At 35.5% G+C, this 20151-nt stretch overlaps 1 protein-coding gene across 3 annotated transcripts in view; it reads right to left on the bottom strand.

Annotated features, from left to right (window-relative positions):
- LOC140152430 (1-phosphatidylinositol 4,5-bisphosphate phosphodiesterase beta-4-like) overlaps positions 1–20151 on the bottom strand; it is a 184642-nt gene that overhangs the window by 107326 nt on the left and 57165 nt on the right. For all 3 annotated transcript variants that reach the window (XM_072174738.1, XM_072174739.1, XM_072174740.1), the window contains exon 4: positions 12985–13044. In XM_072174738.1, coding sequence (XP_072030839.1) covers positions 12985–13044 — 60 coding nt within the window. The remainder of the gene's footprint in view (positions 1–12984; positions 13045–20151) is intronic.

The raw sequence follows: 20151 nt of genomic DNA, 5'->3' as shown, positions 1-20151 counted from the left end.
TCAGATTTATAAAGTTTACTTCAAGTACTGTTAAATATCAAAATATCAATTTTAATGATTTGCCATAAAATGTGTATTAAAATGCCAATTTCAAAAAATCAAAATTATTTGATATCAGAATGACATTCTTCGTATTCAGAATGCAATTCGATATGTCTGATGTGCTCTGATGTCCCAAAATAAATACTGTCCAAACGTTCATACCCCAGCCCTTAAGAAAGCTTACATACTAAAGAAAAGGCTCAGTAGTGTGTATGAGAGATGGCAGTGGGGGTGTATGCCCCCATAGACCAGACTGTGTCACATTCACATTGATGTCAGACTTTGTCTTCATCAGATTGCTTTCACATCTGCCAAATTCTGTTGCACATCTATAATTGTTCAAATGCCAAAATGTGAATTTTGATGAATGTCAGGATGACCTGCTTCAGCAAATCATTGATAACCCCTTTAAATAATTCATTTGTTTAGGCCATATCTCTAACAACTCATTTTGCTTCAAGATTTTATCACTCATTTTTCTGCAAACTTGTAAATATTACCCTATTTTTATCACTTTTGTAAGCAGTGATATAATCAAGGGTGGTGGAGGTGTATCTCATAGCAATGAACTTTTGGTATAGTGCAAAATGTTAGTACCTCTTACAACATGTATATAAGTAAATCACTTTGAAGATGTGTTTGCTGCAATTTTTAGTCCCTTAAATCTCAAAAAGTCACCAAGACTACAATAAAAGTAAAATACTACATGTATACATGTGAATGACCCCTTATCCAATCTTGGATCTGTAATACATGTACAAAAGTAGCACAGGCAGAGGCCAGCATGTGACATGTCATATGACATTTTGACGCTAATCATTCAATTAACTTAATTAATTTTGTCAAGCGGCAAGTGTAAACTCTGATCTAATTACCGATATGATATCAGTTTGCCCTCTCTGATCTAATTACCGATATGATATCAGTTTGCCCTCTCTGATCTAATTACCGATATGATATCAGTTTGCCCTCTCTGATCTAATTACCGATATGATATCAGTTTGCCCTCTCTGATCTAATTACCGATATGATATCAGTTTGCCCTCTCTGATCTAATTACCGATATGATATCAGTTTGCCCTCTCTGATCTAATTACCGATATGATATCAGTTTGCCCTCTCTGATCTAATTACCGATATGATATCAGTTTGCCCTCTCTGATCTAATTACCGATATGATATCAGTTTGCCCTCTCTGATCTAATTACCGATATGATATCAGTTTGCCCTCTCTGATCTAATTACCGATATGATATCAGTTTGCCCTCTCTGATCTAATTACCGATATGATATCAGTTTGCCCTCTCTGATCATGGCATATGGAAGTATCAATTACATCATTTAGCATTAATATTTTGATCCTGTATGTCACAACCAAAAATACAGGTTCATACGCATCATCTAATGGCACACATGATTGGTCTATTTTAGTCATGATTTTTGGACTGCAGCAAACCAAGGTAGTAGAGTATGTGCTATCTTCAGTAGATAGCATGTTATATTAACCAAGTACGCTATCTTAGTTAAGATTGTTGGACTGCAGCAGACCAAGGTAGAAAGGTATATGTGCTATCTTCAGTAGATAGCATGTTATAATAACCAAGTATGCTATTTTAGTCAAGATTGTTGGACTGCAGCAGACCAAGGTAGTAGAGTATGTGCTATCTTCAGTAGATAGCATGTTATAATAACCAAGTATGTTATCTTAGTTAAGATTGTTGGACTGCAGCAAACCAAGGTAGTAGAGTATGTGCTATCTTCAGTAGACAGCATGTTATAATAACCATGTAGGCCTATGCTATTTTAGTCAAGATTGTTGGACTGCAGCAAACCAAGGTAGTAGAGTATGTGCTATCTTCAGTAGATAGCATGTTATAATAACCAAGTATGCTATTTTAGTCAAGATTGTTGGACTGCAGCAAACCAAGGTAGTAGAGTATGTGCTATCTTCAGTAGATAGCATGTTATAATAACCAAGTACGCTATCTTAGTTAAGATTGTTGGACTGCAGCAAACCAAGGTAGTAGAGTATGTGCTATCTTCAGTAGATAGCATGTTATAATAACCAAGTCCGCTATTTTAGTCAAGATTGTTGGACTGCAGCAGACCCAAGGTAGTAGAGTATGTGCTATCTTCAGTAGATAGCATGTTATAATAACCAAGTCTGCTATTTTAGTTAAGATTGTTGGACTTTTAGTTAAGATTGTTGGACTGCAGCAGACCAAAGTAGTAGAGTATGTGCTATATTCAGTAGATAGCATGTTATAATAACCAAGTATGCTATCTTAGTTAAGATTGTTGGACTGCAGCAAACCAAGGTAGTAGAGTATGTGCTATCTTCAGTAGATAGCATGTTATAATAACCAAGTACGCTATCTTAGTTAAGATTGTTGGACTGCAGCAAACCAAGGTAGTAGAGTATGTGCTATATTCAGTAGATAGCATGTTATAATAACCAAGTATGCTATCTTAGTTAAGATTGTTGGACTGCAGCAGACCAAGGTAGTAGAGTATATGTGCTATCTTCAGTAGATAGCATGTTATAATAACCAAGTACGCTATCTTAGTTAAGATTGTTGGACTGCAGCAAACCAAGGTAGTAGAGTATGTGCTATCTTCAGTAGATAGCATGTTATAATAACCAAGTACGCTATTTTAGTCAAGATTGTTGGACTGCAGCAGACCCAAGGTAGTAGAGTATGTGCTATCTTCAGTAGATAGCATGTTATAATAACCAAGTCTGCTATTTTAGTTAAGATTGTTGGACTTTTAGTTAAGATTGTTGGACTGCAGCAGACCAAGGTAGTAGAGTATGTGCTATCTTCAGTAGATAGCATGTTATAATAACCAAGTACGCTATCTTAGTTAAGATTGTTGGACTGCAGCAGACCAAGGTAGAAAGGTATATGTGCTATCTTCAGTAGATAGCATGTTATAATAACCAAGTACTCTATCTTAGTTAAGATTGTTGGACTGCAGCAGACCAAGGTAGTAGAGTATGTGCTATCTTCAGTAGATAGCATGTTATAATAACCAAGTACACTATAGTTAAGATTGTTGGACTGCAGCAGACCAAGGTAGTAGAGTATGTGCTATCTTCAGTAGATAGCATGTTATAATAACCAAGTACGCTATTTTAGTCAAGATTGTTGGACTGCAGCAGACCCAAGGTAGTAGAGTATGTGCTATCTTCAGTAGATAGCATGTTATAATAACCAAGTCTGCTATTTTAGTTAAGATTGTTGGACTTTTAGTTAAGATTGTTGGACTGCAGCAGACCAAGGTAGTAGAGTATGTGCTATCTTCAGTAGATAGCATGTTATAATAACCAAGTATGTTATCTTAGTTAAGATTGTTGGACTGCAGCAGACCAAGGTAGTAGAGTATGTGCTATCTTCAGTAGATAGCATGTTATAATAACCAAGTATGCTATCTTAGTTAAGATTGTTGGACTGCAGCAGACCAAGGTAGTAGAGTATGTGCTATCTTCAGTAGATAGCATGTTATAATAACCAAGTACGCTATCTTAGTTAAGATTGTTGGACTGCAGCAGACCAAGGTAGTAGAGTATGTGCTATCTTCAGTAGATAGCATGTTATAATAACCAAGTACGCTATCTTAGTTAAGATTGTTGGACTGCAGCAGACAAAGGTAGAAAGGTATATGTGCTATCTTCAGTAGATAGCATGTTATAATAACCAAGTATGCTATCTTAGTTAAGATTGTTGGACTGCAGCAGACAAAGGTAGAAAGGTATATGTGCTATCTTCAGTAGATAGCATGTTATAATAACCAAGTACGCTATTTTAGTCAAGATTGTTGGACTGCAGCAGACCAAGGTAGTAGAGTATGTGCTATCTTCAGTAGATAGCATGTTATAATAACCAAGTACGCTATTTTAGTCAAGATTGTTGGACTGCAGCAGACCAAGGTAGTAGAGTATGTGCTATCTTCAGTAGATAGCATGTTATAATAACCAAGCACGCTATCTTAGTTAAGATTGTTGGACTGCAGCAGACCAAGGTAGTAGAGTATGTGCTATCTTCAGTAGATAGCATGTTATAATAACCAAGTATGCTATTTTAGTCAAGATTGTTGGACTGCAGCAGACCAAGGTAGTAGAGTATGTGCTATCTTCAGTAGATAGCATGTTATAATAACCAAGTACGCTATTTCAGTCAAGATTGTTGGACTGCAGCAGACCAAGGTAGTAGAGTATGTGCTATCTTCAGTAGATAGCATGTTATAATAACCAAGTACGCTATCTTAGTTAAGATTGTTGGACTGCAGCAGACCAAGGTAGTAGAGTATGTGCTATCTTCAGTAGATAGCATGTTATAATAACCAAGTACGCTATCTTAGTTAAGATTGTTGGACTGCAGCAAACCAAGGTAGTAGAGTATGTGCTATCTTCAGTAGATAGCATGTTATAATAACCAAGTACGCTATTTTAGTCAAGATTGTTGGATTGCAGCAGACCAAGGTAGTAGAGTATGTGCTATCTTCAGTAGATAGCATGTTATAATAACCAAGTACGCTATCTTAGTCAAGATTGTTGGACAGCAGCAGACCAAGGTAGTAGAGTATGTGCTATCTTCAGTAGATAGCATGTTATAATAACCAAGTACGCTATCTTAGTTAAGATTGTTGGACTGCAGCAAACCAAGGTAGTAGAGTATGTGCTATCTTCAGTAGATAGCATGTTATAATAACCAAGTGCGCTATCTTAGTTAAGATTGTTGGACTGCAGCAGACCAAGGTAGAAAGGTATATGTGCTATCTTCAGTAGATAGCATGTTATAATAACCAAGTACTCTATCTTAGTTAAGATTGTTGGACTGCAGCAAACCAAGGTAGTAGAGTATGTGCTATCTTCAGTAGATAGCATGTTATAATAACCAAGTACGCTATTTTAGTTAAGATTGTTGGACAGCAGCAGACCAAGGTAGTAGAGTATGTGCTATCTTCAGTAGATAGCATGTTATAATAACCAAGTACGCTATCTTAGTTAAGATTGTTGGACTGCAGCAGACCAAGGTAGAAAGGTATATGTGCTATCTTCAGTAGATAGCATGTTATAATAACCAAGTACTCTATCTTAGTTAATATTGTTGGACTGCAGCAAACCAAGGTAGTAGAGTATGTGCTATCTTCAGTAGATAGCATGTTATAATAACCAAGTCTGCTATTTTAGTCAAGATTGTTGGACTGCAGCAAACCAAGGTAGTAGAGTATGTGCTATCTTCAGTAGATAGCATGTTATAATAACCAAGTCTGCTATTTTAGTCAAGATTGTTGGACTGCAGCAAACCAAGGTAGTAGAGTATGTGCTATCTTCAGTAGATAGCATGTCATAAAAACCAAGTACGCTATCTTAGTCAAGATTGTTGGACTGCAGCAGACCAAGGTAGTAGAGTATGTGCTATCTTCAGTAGATAGCATGTTATAATAACCAAGTACGCTATCTTAGTTAAGATTGTTGGACTGCAGCAAACCAAGGTAGAAAGGTATATGTGCTATCTTCAGTAAATAGCATGTTATAATAACCAAGTACACTCTATCTTAGTTAAGATTGTTGGACTGCAGCAGACCAAGGTAGTAGAGTATGTGCCATCTTCAGTAGATAGCATGTTATAATAACCAAGTACGCTATTTTAGTCAAGATTGTTGGATTGCAGCAAACCAAGGTAGTAGAGTATGTGCTATCTTCAGTAGATAGCATGTTATAATAACCAAGTACGCTATTTTAGTCAAGATTGTTGGATTGCAGCAGACCAAGGTAGTAGAGTATGTGCTATCTTCAGTAGATAGCATGTTATAATAACCAAGTACGCTATCTTAGTTAAGATTGTTGGACTGCAGCAGACCAAGGTAGAAAGGTATATGTGCTATCTTCAGTAGATAGCATGTTATAATAACCAAGTACTCTATCTTAGTTAAGATTGTTGGACTGCAGCAAACCAAGGTAGTAGAGTATGTGCTATCTTCAGTAGATAGCATGTTATAATAACCAAGTCTGCTATTTTAGTCAAGATTGTTGGACTGCAGCAAACCAAGGTAGTAGAGTATGTGCTATCTTCAGTAGATAGCATGTTATAATAACCAAGTCTGCTATTTTAGTCAAGATTGTTGGACTGCAGCAAACCAAGGTAGTAGAGTATGTGCTATCTTCAGTAGATAGCATGTCATAAAAACCAAGTACGCTATCTTAGTCAAGATTGTTGGACTGCAGCAGACCAAGGTAGTAGAGTATGTGCTATCTTCAGTAGATAGCATGTTATAATAACCAAGTACGCTATCTTAGTTAAGATTGTTGGACTGCAGCAGACCAAGGTAGTAGAGTATGTGCCATCTTCAGTAGATAGCATGTTATAATAACCAAGTGCGCTATTTTAGTCAAGATTGTTGGATTGCAGCAAACCAAGGTAGTAGAGTATGTGCTATCTTCAGTAGATAGCATGTTATAATAACCAAGTACGCTATTTTAGTCAAGATTGTTGGATTGCAGCAGACCAAGGTAGTAGAGTATGTGCTATCTTCAGTAGATAGCATGTTATAATAACCAAGCACGCTATCTTAGTTAAGATTGTTGGACTGCAGCAGACCAAGGTAGAAAGGTATATGTGCTATCTTCAGTAGATAGCATGTTATAATAACCAAGTACTCTATCTTAGTTAAGATTGTTGGACTGCAGCAAACCAAGGTAGTAGAGTATGTGCTATCTTCAGTAGATAGCATGTTATAATAACCAAGTCTGCTATTTTAGTCAAGATTGTTGGACTGCAGCAAACCAAGGTAGTAGAGTATGTGCTATCTTCAGTAGATAGCATGTTATAATAACCAAGTCTGCTATTTTAGTCAAGATTGTTGGACTGCAGCAAACCAAGGTAGTAGAGTATGTGCTATCTTCAGTAGATAGCATGTCATAAAAACCAAGTACGCTATCTTAGTCAAGATTGTTGGACTGCAGCAGACCAAGGTAGTAGAGTATGTGCTATCTTCAGTAGATAGCATGTTATAATAACCAAGTACGCTATCTTAGTTAAGATTGTTGGACTGCAGCAAACCAAGGTAGAAAGGTATATGTGCTATCTTCAGTAAATAGCATGTTATAATAACCAAGTACGCTATCTTAGTTAAGATTGTTGGACTGCAGCAGACCAAGGTAGTAGAGTATGTGCCATCTTCAGTAGATAGCATGTTATAATAACCAAGTACGCTATTTTAGTCAAGATTGTTGGACTGCAGCAAACCAAGGTAGTAGAGTATGTGCTATCTTCAGTAGATAGCATGTTATAATAACCAAGTACGCTATCTTAGTAAAGATTGTTGGACTGCAGCAAACCAAGGTAGTAGAGTATGTGCTATCTTCAGTAGATAGCATGTTATAATAACCAAGTATGCTATTTTAGTCAAGATTGTTGGACTGCAGCAAACCAAGGTAGTAGAGTATGTGCTATCTTCAGTAGATAGCATGTTATAATAACCAAGTACGCTATCTTAGTAAAGATTGTTGGACTGCAGCAAACCAAGGTAGTAGAGTATGTGCTATCTTCAGTAGATAGCATGTTATAATAACCAAGTACGCTATCTTAGTAAAGATTGTTGGACTGCAGCAAACCAAGGTAGTAGAGAATGTGCTATCTTCAGTAGATAGCATGTTATAATAACCAAGTATACTATCTTAGTTAAGATTGTTGGACTGCAGCAGACCAAGGTAGAAAGGTATATGTGCTATCTTCAGTAGATAGCATGTTATAATAACCAAGTACGCTATCTTAGTAAAGATTGTTGGACTGCAGCAAACCAAGGTAGTAGAGTATGTGCTATCTTCAGTAGATAGCATGTTATAATAACCAAGTACGCTATCTTAGTTAAGATTGTTGGACTGCAGCAGACCAAGGTAGTAGAGTATGTGCTATCTTCAGTAGATAGCATGTTATAATAACCGAGTACTCTATCTTAGTTAAGATTGTTGGACTGCAGCAAACCAAGGTAGTAGAGTATGTGCTATCTTCAGTAGATAGCATGTTATAATAACCAAGTATGCTATTTTAGTCAAGATTATTGGACTGCAGCAGACCAAGGTAATAGGGTATATGTGCTATCTTCAGTAGATAGCATGTTATAAAAACCAAGTATGTTATTTTAGTCAAGATTGTTGGACTGCAGCAGACAAAGGTAGAAAGGTATATGTGCTATCTTCAGTAGATAGTATGTTATAATAACCAAGTACGCTATCTTAGTTCAGATTGTTGGACTGCAGCAGACCAAGGTAGTAGGGTATATGTGCTATCTTCAATAGATAGCATGTTATAATAACCAAGTACGCTATCTTAGTTAAGATTGTTGGACTGCAGCAGACCAAGGTAGTAGAGTATGTGCTATCTTCAGTAGATAGCATGTTATAATAACCAAGTACGCTATCTTAGTTAAGATTGTTGGACTGCAGCAGACCAAGGTAGAAAGGTATATGTGCTATCTTCAGTAGAATAGCATGTTATAATAACCAAGTATGTTATTTTAGTCAAGATTGTTGGACTGCAGCAGACAAAGGTAGAAAGGTATATGTGCTATCTTCAGTAGATAGTATGTTATAATAACCAAGTACGCTATCTTAGTTAAGATTGTTGGACTGCAGCAGACCAAGGTAGTAGAGTATGTGCTATCTTCAGTAGATAGCATGTTATAATAACCAAGTACGCTATCTTAGTTAAGATTGTTGGACTGCAGCAGACCAAGGTAGAAAGGTATATGTGCTATCTTCAGTAGATAGCATGTTATAATAACCAAGTATGCTATTTTAGTTTAAATTGTTGGACTGCAGCAGACCAAGGTAGTAGAGTATGTGCTATCTTCAGTAAATAACATGTTATAATAACCATGTAGGCCTATACTATGTTAGTCAAGATTGTTGGACTGCAGCAGACCAAGGTAGAAAGGTATATGTGCTATCTTCAGTAGATAGCATGTTATAATAACCAAGTCTGCTATTTTAGTTAAGATTGTTGGACTGCAGCAGACCAAGGTAGAAAGGTATATGTGCTATCTTCAGTAGATAGCATGTTAACCAAGTATAAGCTAGTATCTTGTATATCCGGATATCCCAATGACAATCTCATCAAGTGCAACTTTTGATTTAGATTCTGCCCCTAAATTTCTGTCATTTTTTGTCCAATTATCATAAATGAGGTGTACTTAATGAATATTTCAGATTTTTGTTTTTAAGATTGACTTACTAACAATGGCATCTTATAAAACTGAGTAGTAGTTACTTGTGTACAGTGATTTATTGAGAGTCATCTGGGAAAATTGAATCTGGCTGAGTCAGTTGAAATAACCATATTGCTGCATAAAATCATTATCCGTTGAATGCTAATAGCCATATTTTTAATCAACATGGAGAATTTGTAGGTGTTATTGGTTTGAGAGAAATGAACTGTAAAATGAGTTGAAATGGGAGGCTTTAATTGCTGTAGTTGTCTATGATGAATATAGGGATGACTCGCCTGATATGGAATTAAGGCTGTGTTACCCATTACACTTGGTTGTAATGTAGGGCAAGCACATAAAATACGGTGCTCTTAAAAGCATTTCCAAAAAACTGTTCTTTACTCATGGGCCTCTCTTCGGAAAAACATTTTTGAGTAAAATTCAGACGGATAAAATGAAATTTTATATCAAATCCATTGATCCTGATTTCTAACCTACGTTTCAGAAATGAAGAAATATTGTTGATTATAATACTCTACCTGTCTATACCTTGCAGGGATAAAAATAAATAATACAAAAATGCATGTGACCTTTAACCTCGATATCCCACAACCCCATGATGCTATTATGACTGTATGCATCATTACAAAGGCATAATTATGGAAATGCATCGGGTAACGTAAATATGGGACATATCGCAAGGAATCGATAGATGAATTCAAATGCAAACACAAGGCCATCTTTTGTATCAGTGTGTAAAAAGGTTAGCATTTGTTACAAAGCCACATGCCCTAATGTCTAGGTATGCTATGAACCTTTCTGCTGTAACTTCATAATTACCTAATAAGTGGCGGCAACAAAGAATGGGCTTTTTACATCGCCCGAAGGCGCCCTACAAGCAACGGTATCTCTACATAATAATGCACATATATATGCAATACCTGGCAAACTTAATTGTGTCTCCAGCATTCATTATACTCTGGCATTTTACAATTAAGAAATTTGTAAAATTGTGAAATTGCTATATTACTAGTTAATTACATAATTGTGTGTAGTGTGGCGGGTGCAATCTAATGAGACAAGTAATACAATTACCACAATGGATGCACACATCTTTTCCTGTCAACACTTTATTTATTGCTGTTTTGTAGAGTGTAATGTTTTGTAATATTTGTGGGTCAGTATGTGGGTGTGTCTGTGGCTCAATTAATGAAGAAGAAATGTCTTAAAACCCATCTGTTATAAAATAGGTATTTGGTTTCCTTTCATGTTTTGCCAGATTACTTTTTCACCTGTTTTTGACGTTTGGTATCATAGAGCATCCTGATCTAAATGAATCTTTGGCAATTAATGTTATGCTATGTTATGTGTGTATTACATACTTGTAATGATATTATTATTGCAGAGTAACTTGAGTTTGGATCAATGAGGTATAATCAAAGAGCACCGACTCAGCCATGTTTGTAATCGCTCATGGAGGGCAAATAGGTACCTCTGAAATTTCATTAAGCGCCCAGAAAATTTGGATTAAAGTGTGTTGTTGTTTGCGTTCTGCGTGTAACACGCTGTGCCATAAAATGCAGTTGGGCACTATGTGCGCAAACCTGTTAAACTCTAAAGCTTACATATGCAAATTATTGTTTAATTTCGGTTGTTTGCTCCTAAAACGACGGAGGTGCACTATTTGCCCTCCATAAGCATCAAACCAAAATGGTGGATTTACCACAGCGTTGTACAAGGTGCAATTTGAGTTGGTACTCTTTGGGTATAATCTCTTTGATTTGGATCATATTACTTCTCATCATCCTGTCTAGTATCACCATCTGTGACCTGATCCGATTTATCCAATCTAATGTCAAAATGTGGGAAATTTGAGTCAATAAATTCATAAACTAGTGATAAAAATACTCTTTTAAGAGATGGAAACCTCACAAGACTATGTACTTGCATGATAATAGCCACTGAAGTGATAAATTGTCTGATGTCTTCTGTTGTTTTTGCCATCTTATATTTGTGCAATTCATTATTGTCACCATTTGAGTCGAATATGAAAGCAGTGACATGTAGGAACAATGGGCTATTCCAGCTGAAATAGTGTTTTATAGTCTATCTATGGAACTAACAATCTGTACTTACACAAATTCATATGCTTAAAAGGCAAAAATATTGTAATTTTTAATAATAATTCCTGATCTTCCATTTCCTTGCAGTCATTAAGGAATCGGATAGCACAGTTTTTTTGTGGGACATGAGAGCACAGACACACCAAATTGCATTCTGAATACGAGGAATGTCCTTCTGATATCAATTAATTTGGAATTTTTTTAAAATTTGCGATATAATACAAATTTTATAGCAAATTATCAAAAATTGATATTTTTAGGTCTTTTGGGGGGAAATGTCTATCATCAATATGGAAGGTCAATATTTTCAAATGATGGATGGCTTTTCCTTCAAGCTACACACAAAGTACATATCATTAGATTTATAAAACTTACTTCGAGGAATGTTAAATATTAAAAATATCCATTTTTAATAATTTGCCATAAAATGTGTATTATAATACCACAGATTTCAAAAAATCCTAATTATTTGATATAATCGGGGCATTCCTTGTATTCAGAATGCCATTTGATTTGTCTGGTGTGCTCTCATGTCCCAGAAAAAATATTGTACAAACATTGCTATCCGTTACCTTAAGTATTATTTATAATTATCAATGGGTGATATAAAGGCAAGACCCACATTTTATGCTTGGATGAAATATCCCATTTAAAAATGCTTCCTTCAGTGATCAAACCTAACAAAAACACACATGTTATTTATGAGTACTAAGCAAGATACATGTGGCAGTATAATTTGCCATCACTGTATTTCACATATCATTTAGATTAATATTGCAAACTTGAATGTGAAAAATGACACAAAAAATCCTATCCTGATCACTAATGCTCTTTATAATGATTGTGTTTTCATACAATATTTACCAACTACTCAGATTAAAATTTCCAATTTGCTCAAATCAGCATCCCCTTACACTGACAGCTACTACTGTATAATAGGAAATATTTGCGGGGGTTTAGTTGACGAGCTGTTAAATAGTCAATTACACATTGAAAACCCAAAAACAATATTGTTAACCCATAGGCTTCAATATACAGTTGTTTTATAAAACAGTGAATAAAAGAAGCCACAAAATTGTTCGGAAAAGATAACATCACAAAAATTTAACCTCACAAAAATAGACCATTATGCAGTATTTAACATACAGCTAGCAACAAGAATTTTCATCAAAATAAACTGCATCCACATAACTGCTTCTCTGCATGTAGCAAGGGTGAACCGCTACAAATAGAACTATAAATATTGAATGTTTAAATCAAAGTTAACAACACTTAACAACATGTAAGGAAGCTTCACCTATCTTAGACCTCTCTCTCTATATATATATATCTATGTATATATATTATATTTATGTACACTTCTTTAGCACATTAAAATTTCCTTGAAATAAACCCACACACACCTATAAATAGAATCAAATTTGGCAAACCGAGCAGAAAAAAGTCCCTTTGTAACATGATCAGTACCATGTCTAAGCTGCACAAATTCTAAATCTAGAAACACTGAAGGTTAAGTTATTCTGTGCATTCGTTGTTGATGCAGCTAGCGAGCAAACTAGCGAGGATTTTGTGAGTGAAGACGATGAATATAGAAAGAGCTACCTACCCTGGGTGCTATACCTTTGCGGACATCATTTACTTGACACAGCTCCAGTACTTGACCTTCCTGCATAGAGAAAAACAGAGACACACAAGAAAATATGTTATTATAAGGAATTACTGGCACAAGAAATCCTGTCCACATTTAAGACATGGGTCTGTTAGGCTAGAAATTGTATAATGCCTTATTGAACACTGGCAAATTGTGGAATGGATAAAACGGTTATATATAAGAGGCACTAACCAAATTATGAAATTAACACTAAAATGCCAGTATGTGCTGAAATCAAAATGATAAAATTATGATTATTTTTAAAGCATTTTAAAGAGAGAGAATAAAATGAAAATGGTTGTAAATTACAACGAAGTATAGCACACAGCAAACATAGACATGATTTTTGTAAGGAGTAATGTATGTGCCTAGTTGTAAAAAAGTATATTATATTCTGATTTTCTATTTCTAATAAGGTGTGTGGGTGGCCAAATGATACAAGAGAAGCAGCTTATTGGCAGACAATATTGAAATGTCATCTACTGAGAAATACTAATTGCATAATGGAATTGTACTATGAATATTGTACATTTTGTCATTTTCTGCTACATAAATCATGCAGGCAAAATTGCATACACAGATCATAAATGATTTTATTATTTATTCATCACTTGTTAAAGATGTTGCTGATGTGTGCAGTTCCATTTCATCGCCAAAGTCATGTAATATTCGGATTAACTACAATAGCAGTTGGGTAAAACATTTTTTGAATATATCGCACTTCGCTAGTACATTCACGCGGTACCTCTGCATTGAACCATATCATGCTGAAACACTCGCACCTGTAAGATTATTATCTTTGAAAAGAGCGGTATTGTATTTAATCTATGATTGCAGACATACACAGGTGATGAGTGCAACCTGCTTGTAGTGCAGCGCGATATATTCAAAATTGTTTTACCCTATTGCTATGGTAATTAATCCGATTATTAATGCTCTGCGTGCTAGCCATGCGCTTCAATGTAAAAAGTTCAAGTTTTGAAATATTTTCTCAAAATATCAAGAACTATCTTAAGAACTACTGAATCAATACTAGGCTTGTTTGTACTCATTTTAATGCATTTTTCATGCTGATTCCAAATATGGGCATGAAAATTTACATTTCTGAAATATTTGAATTTTGAAATTTTTTTGAAACATGTCGTCTGCAGTCGACACCCGCGTGAAGAGAGTTAAATCACTTCGCCAGCGAATATGGTGCAGATGAGAGGTAAATTATTCATTGTAAAAGTAATGGCCAGAATGAAGATTTCTCTTGAAAAGGTCTGCATTTGGAAAATCTGCACCCTACCAAAAAAAAACAATCCTGGCTACAGGTGTATGCTACGGCCCTGAGTCAGCCATGCTAAGAAAGGTTTCCTGTGAGGAGTAGAGTGGCAAGTGTAATTTGTTAACACATTTATAGCATTCATTGGTTGTCACAAGCTGCAAATATATTAGAAGGCCAAACATAAGTTTGTATATTTCTGGGTGAGTCAATTCTCACACCTGCAATGACCTTGTCTTGTCAGACAGCCATTCCATGGTACCAGTCGGGGTGTGTGTACATGTAAATCCGACTTGATGCAACGATATACAATAAACCAATCTGAGTCAGATGTTGACCGTGTACAATTTCTACATTTCTTCTTTGATAAATTGTACACTGTAAGCACTATATTTGGTTGCAAACTGCATAACAATTTAGTAAAAGTTATCACAGCCAATAAATTCCTAAAAGATCAGAATAAAACTGATAGAAGCTTGCAACCTGTCATAGATTTGGCCAAATCTGAATATCAATGTCCACAACACCTGATTCTATTTGAATGCTGACATTGCCAAAATTGAATGTTTATAATGAAATGCAACTAAGTAGGCCTACCTGTAGATACCAATTAAAGAGGCTGTATACAACTTAACTGAGTACCTGTAGATACCAATTAAAGAGGCTGTATCCTGTTTGCTGGAACCTGATGCAAATGTCACTTACTCACAACTCACTCATGTTTTGTCCTTGAATAATGGTGTTTCTTCACCAATATGTATTCCCAATACATTTCTCAACTTTTACTCACACAAGTTGTAAATATAACTACAACTTTGCCGCTAGCGTGCTCTTTTTATATTCTGGAACTACTTCAAGGACACATTTTTTGCAATAAATATGCAATTGAAGCTAATTTGCATTCCTAAATATTTTTCTCAAGTTTTAAAATCAAATTATTGTAATTAACTATAACTATGCCACTAATGCACTATTTCCATATCCTAGAACACCCTGAAGGATAATTTTCTCCAGTAAATATGCAGTTGAGGCTAATATTTCCTGCATTTTGTTTCTAATTCATACCATTTCCATCAAAATTTATCACTCCTATCACCACTATGTATGGGATATAAAATCTTGAAGGATTGTTAATCTTTTTAGATTTTGACCCAATCTAAAGTTATTGTATTGCCTTTTTAAATAAACATGTTTTTAATTTGAATTGAATGTTATAACACACTTATATGAATTCTTTAGATGATGGTTGATTTCTCCCAGAGTTATGTCTTCTGAATAAAATATTATGTGTCAGTCAACTCATCAATGGAAAAAAGGATCAAAAGGCTACTGTTATAAATATTATTTTTTATAGTACATCTTGTTAAGGTCAAAACCTGTAGTTCCCAAGTTTGTGTGGATGGGATCAGAAAGTTATAAATCAGATGGACAGTAAGCTTTATCATATATTTGTACAGCTAGTAGACTTTCAACAATGGTTATTAATAGAAATGGAACTGAAGAGGACTTTTGATAGATGGTCAAAAGATCGAGGAGTTTAAACAATTTGAATATCTGGGTTCAATGATATAGACAACAAAGGTGATAGCACATCTGATATCAAAAGAAGATTAGCTATGGCAAGGCCAACAACTCAGAGTATGTCAAAGATCTGGAAGAGTCATGGTTTATCAATCAACCTCCAGGTACAGTTACTTTGTGCAACAGTCTTCTCAATTGCTACATACGTGTGCGGATCCTGGGCAATGACAACGAATGACAAGAAGGAGAAGCAAATTCTTCAGGGAAATGTGAAAGGCCATCATGGAAGGGGATGTCCACCAACATCAACATCTTGGACAAACAAGTGGGAGCATATGTGGCCGAGTGGATAAGGCGCCCGACTCATAATCCATAGGTTGCGAGTTCGAGCCCCGCTCGTGCCAACGTGTTGTGTCCTTGGGCAAGGCACTTTATCCTCATTGCCTACTGGGGGATGGGGTTCGGTTGAATTGGATGTTTGTATAGCTGTTTGTTTCAATGTTGCAATATTGGCGCTGATTAAGCTGCTGCCTGCAAATTGCATTGTGTCTGTTTAGTTGTGTTTAATGTACAATTCTTGCAATTTGACCTGCGGGTCACCATTAGAGTTTGAAATAAAACCTTCCTTCCTTTAAACAATGTGTTTCAGCACACTAAATGTATGGTGCAACACGTTTGGCTTTTGATAAAAGTAGATGACATGCTCTTGTGAAGACCACTGCAGCACAATCCTGTGCTATCTGACCCAGAGAGAGAGAGAGAGACATCTTTTAATGGCATAAAGCATGCAGATTGACAGAATGTAGTCAAGGTTAAAAACCTTTATTTCCCAAGTATGTGTGTGTGACTGTGGATGGGATCGGAAAATGATAAATCAATGGATGTATGACCAGTAAGCATACATTTGTACAGCTTGTACAAGGTTGTGTAATTTTATTTAGAACATCTGCAGGATATCATAGGCAATGCATTCAACCTGGAGTAACATGTACTTGGGCTATTTCAGTTGAAATCCATACACCCCCTATGAAAGACATGGCCTTAATCTCCCACACAGGGGTGTAGATTTCAATTGGAGTCACCCATTCAGGTAAATCCATTTGAAATTCCCACTCCATGTGTAGGAGTTTAACATCATAGGGGGTTTTCAACTGGAATAGCCCCTTGTACTTACTAACTAATCATGTGCCATGTTGGTTCATTATTGCGATGCAGTCAACCAAAATGCACTTATTTTATTGAACAAGAAAACAAATCACTAGTTTCATCTTCATTTGACCTTTGTCATTTCTAAACACAGACTGCCTTTCAGCATAAAATGTTGTAACTATCACAGACTTATTAACACTTAACAATCATCATTAAAATACAACTTAAATATTTAGCTTTAATTTTGGCTAAGTTCACTCTTATTATATACAGGCAGCACAAGACAATAAGGTAGATATTCAAGAATCATGACCTTATAGCAAAGTTAGGGTGATTTAGAAAATTAAGGTGATCATAATGACCACAAAGATATTTTTTTTTTTATCTGAGATATCAGTGACGCCAAATGACGCAGAATAATTTTGTGATAATTGTGTTTCACAAATGATGAAGAGGATATTGTTGAGTTGTGAATACATTTCCACAAATCCGTCTACCTTGCAATCCCTTGGAACAAAATGGCTGCCAACTTAATATGAGAAGTAAAGCACTGGGAAATCTACATCAATAAAATGCTTGTGAAATTAAGTAATATACTGGTGTTCACCAGACAAGCACAAGATGAGTTTGCGATGTTTGGTTCAGTTAAAATCCTTAAAGCCCAATTACGTAAGTGCTTCTGAACCCAAGGGAGTTATTTTATAACTATCAACATTATGTATACTATGAAGATATATTGGTCTAAAAGTAAGATCTGTTCAAAGTCTACAAATTTGAACCACAAATATGCTTAATGTGGTGGCAGATTGTGCAGCCATCTTTTAATTGTAGCAAATATTGATTTGTATTTACACAAAGGACTGCAAAAGAACTTCACTTGGAAAATCAAATTACCATGTTATGTGTGTTCCTTATCCATATGGCCCAATAGCATTTACCGTAAATGCAAATCTAACAATTTTATGCTGGTGGCTTTATTCATAACTCAAATAAATTATTGCTACAGTTTATTATTATTATTCATTATGCATTGATTGTTGTGTCCACTTTTCTATAATGATTTCAAATGGTTTTAAAAAGTTCCAGCCTTTGTTATCAACCACTTTTGACATGTTTTGGACCTGCATTAATTGGTGGCGTTTTTTTGGCCAAAAAAATATTTTTTAAAGATTTATTCTTTTAAACATTTACACATTTAGCAAATTTTCTAAACGTTTAAACGGCTCCCAGACATTTAAATGTTTAATATTGTTAGCCTTAGACCACATTATTAATACTGTCCCTGCTTAAACAAACAAAATAGAAGGTCTGTATACATATAGGGTTATTTTTGGCATTTTTTTAATGTCAAATGAGCATCTTTTTATCGGCATAAGCCCGGCTGGCTCTTTTACAGTTCTTGTTATTTAGTTCAAATTTGTGATAGAAACCAAAATATTAATGACAGGCTAACAAAATTGTTTCCAGTAGGTAGCCTAAACACAAAATTGTGTTTGTTTCCTTTTTTTTCTTACTTTTTGAGTCAAGATTTATGGTAACATATGCCACAAATTTACTATCAAATCAGTAGAGAGAAAATTATTTACTGATTTTCAGTATTATATTGATTTTGTATTGCTTTGACCCAGTTTTTGGCAACAATTGTCCTCATTTTAGCATTCAAGTTGCAATTTTTTGTACACTTTGGATCACTACAATGGTAAGGTAAGGCTAAACATCTATATGATATACTGAAGAATATATAACACTAAATTGTTTTTAGTTTTAAGCTAGCTTTATTGAGGTAACATTACTTCAGTGACAAGCACTGCTTTCCAATCAGACCATCATAAAATATAAGTTACAAAATGATACATTGATACATAAATTGAGATACATCTACAAGATTACATACAAGATTATTATTGTACAATATATGTCAATCAAATGGGTCTTCTGTGAAGCAATGTAATTTAAAGATAAGCAATAAGTTTAAAATAGTGGTCATCCTGAATTCACTATGCATGTAAGAGACACATTGTGTGTTCAACATCACTGTGAGTTATAGCATAGGTACCTATGGTTACAGGTGTGTGGTACACTAAAAGATTCCTATTGGGGCCACCTGCTCAGGTAGCAGTGCAGTACCTTTGCTTGTAGGTTCTGTCCAGTACCAGCATTGGTACTATGTAGGTACTTTGTGTGCACCAGTCAGGTACTGAGGTACCTTGGCAACGGTGTACCTATGCAGGTGGCCGCAATAAGAACCTTGTAGTGTAAGGGGTAATAATAATGCTTGCCGGAATTCTTAAATGAAGTTGGTATGTTCAGGTTTGACAACCCTGGATAACTTAAGAAAGCCTCTTATGAAGCTGATTTCCTTGTGGTCCATTTGAACACCGGGATGGGTTGGGAACAGTCAGGAGATTCACATGGACTGATGGTTTAACATCCCCTCCAAAGGACAGAACTATCTCATGGTTCATAATGCACCATGGGGAGAATGAAAATCTTAATCTACAGATGTTGCCATTTAAATTCAGACATTATATTTACAGGTCAATATATCTCAGCAAATTTTCCACCGCTGGGAATCAAACTCCAAGACGAACATCACATACCAGAAGTGAAAATTCTAACCACTGTGTCACACTCTCCCCAGTTTATAAAATTAATTAAAATACAGTGTTAATCCAGTAATAAAAATATTGTTTGTACAGCTAACTATTGTTTATCAACTCCCCATAAATTATTGCACACATCCCATCCACTGATGACATTTCCCATACTTCATATGTCTCATGGAGCTAAGAGAAAGTGTTATCCCCTCGAGACCAAAGCTTCTTATCTCATTATGTCATATTCAGCATATTGGGCTATTCCACTAGAAATCTCTACACCCCTATAGAAGACATGATCTTAATCTCTCAAGCAGGGAGTATCTTTTCAAATGGGAGTCCCCAATTTAGGTAAACCCATTTAAAATTCACACTCCCTGTGAAGGAGATTAAGACCATGTCTTCCAAAGTGGGGTTATGGATTTCAACTGGAATAGCCCATTGAATCTATATTATATTAGCTACACTTGATGCACATAGATTAGCCTACTTAAACTAGCTGTTGGAACATTACCTTATGTTCTGATACAGGGTGTCCCTGAAAAAACTGTATCATCAGACACTTTTTGGGTAATTTAATTTTGGGTA

This window comes from Amphiura filiformis, chromosome 5, assembly GCF_039555335.1.
Source record: "Amphiura filiformis chromosome 5, Afil_fr2py, whole genome shotgun sequence".
Lineage (NCBI taxonomy): Eukaryota > Metazoa > Echinodermata > Ophiuroidea > Amphilepidida > Amphiuridae > Amphiura > Amphiura filiformis.
The sequence above is the reverse complement of the archived record's forward strand: the minus strand, read 5'-3'. Positions and strand labels throughout refer to the sequence as shown.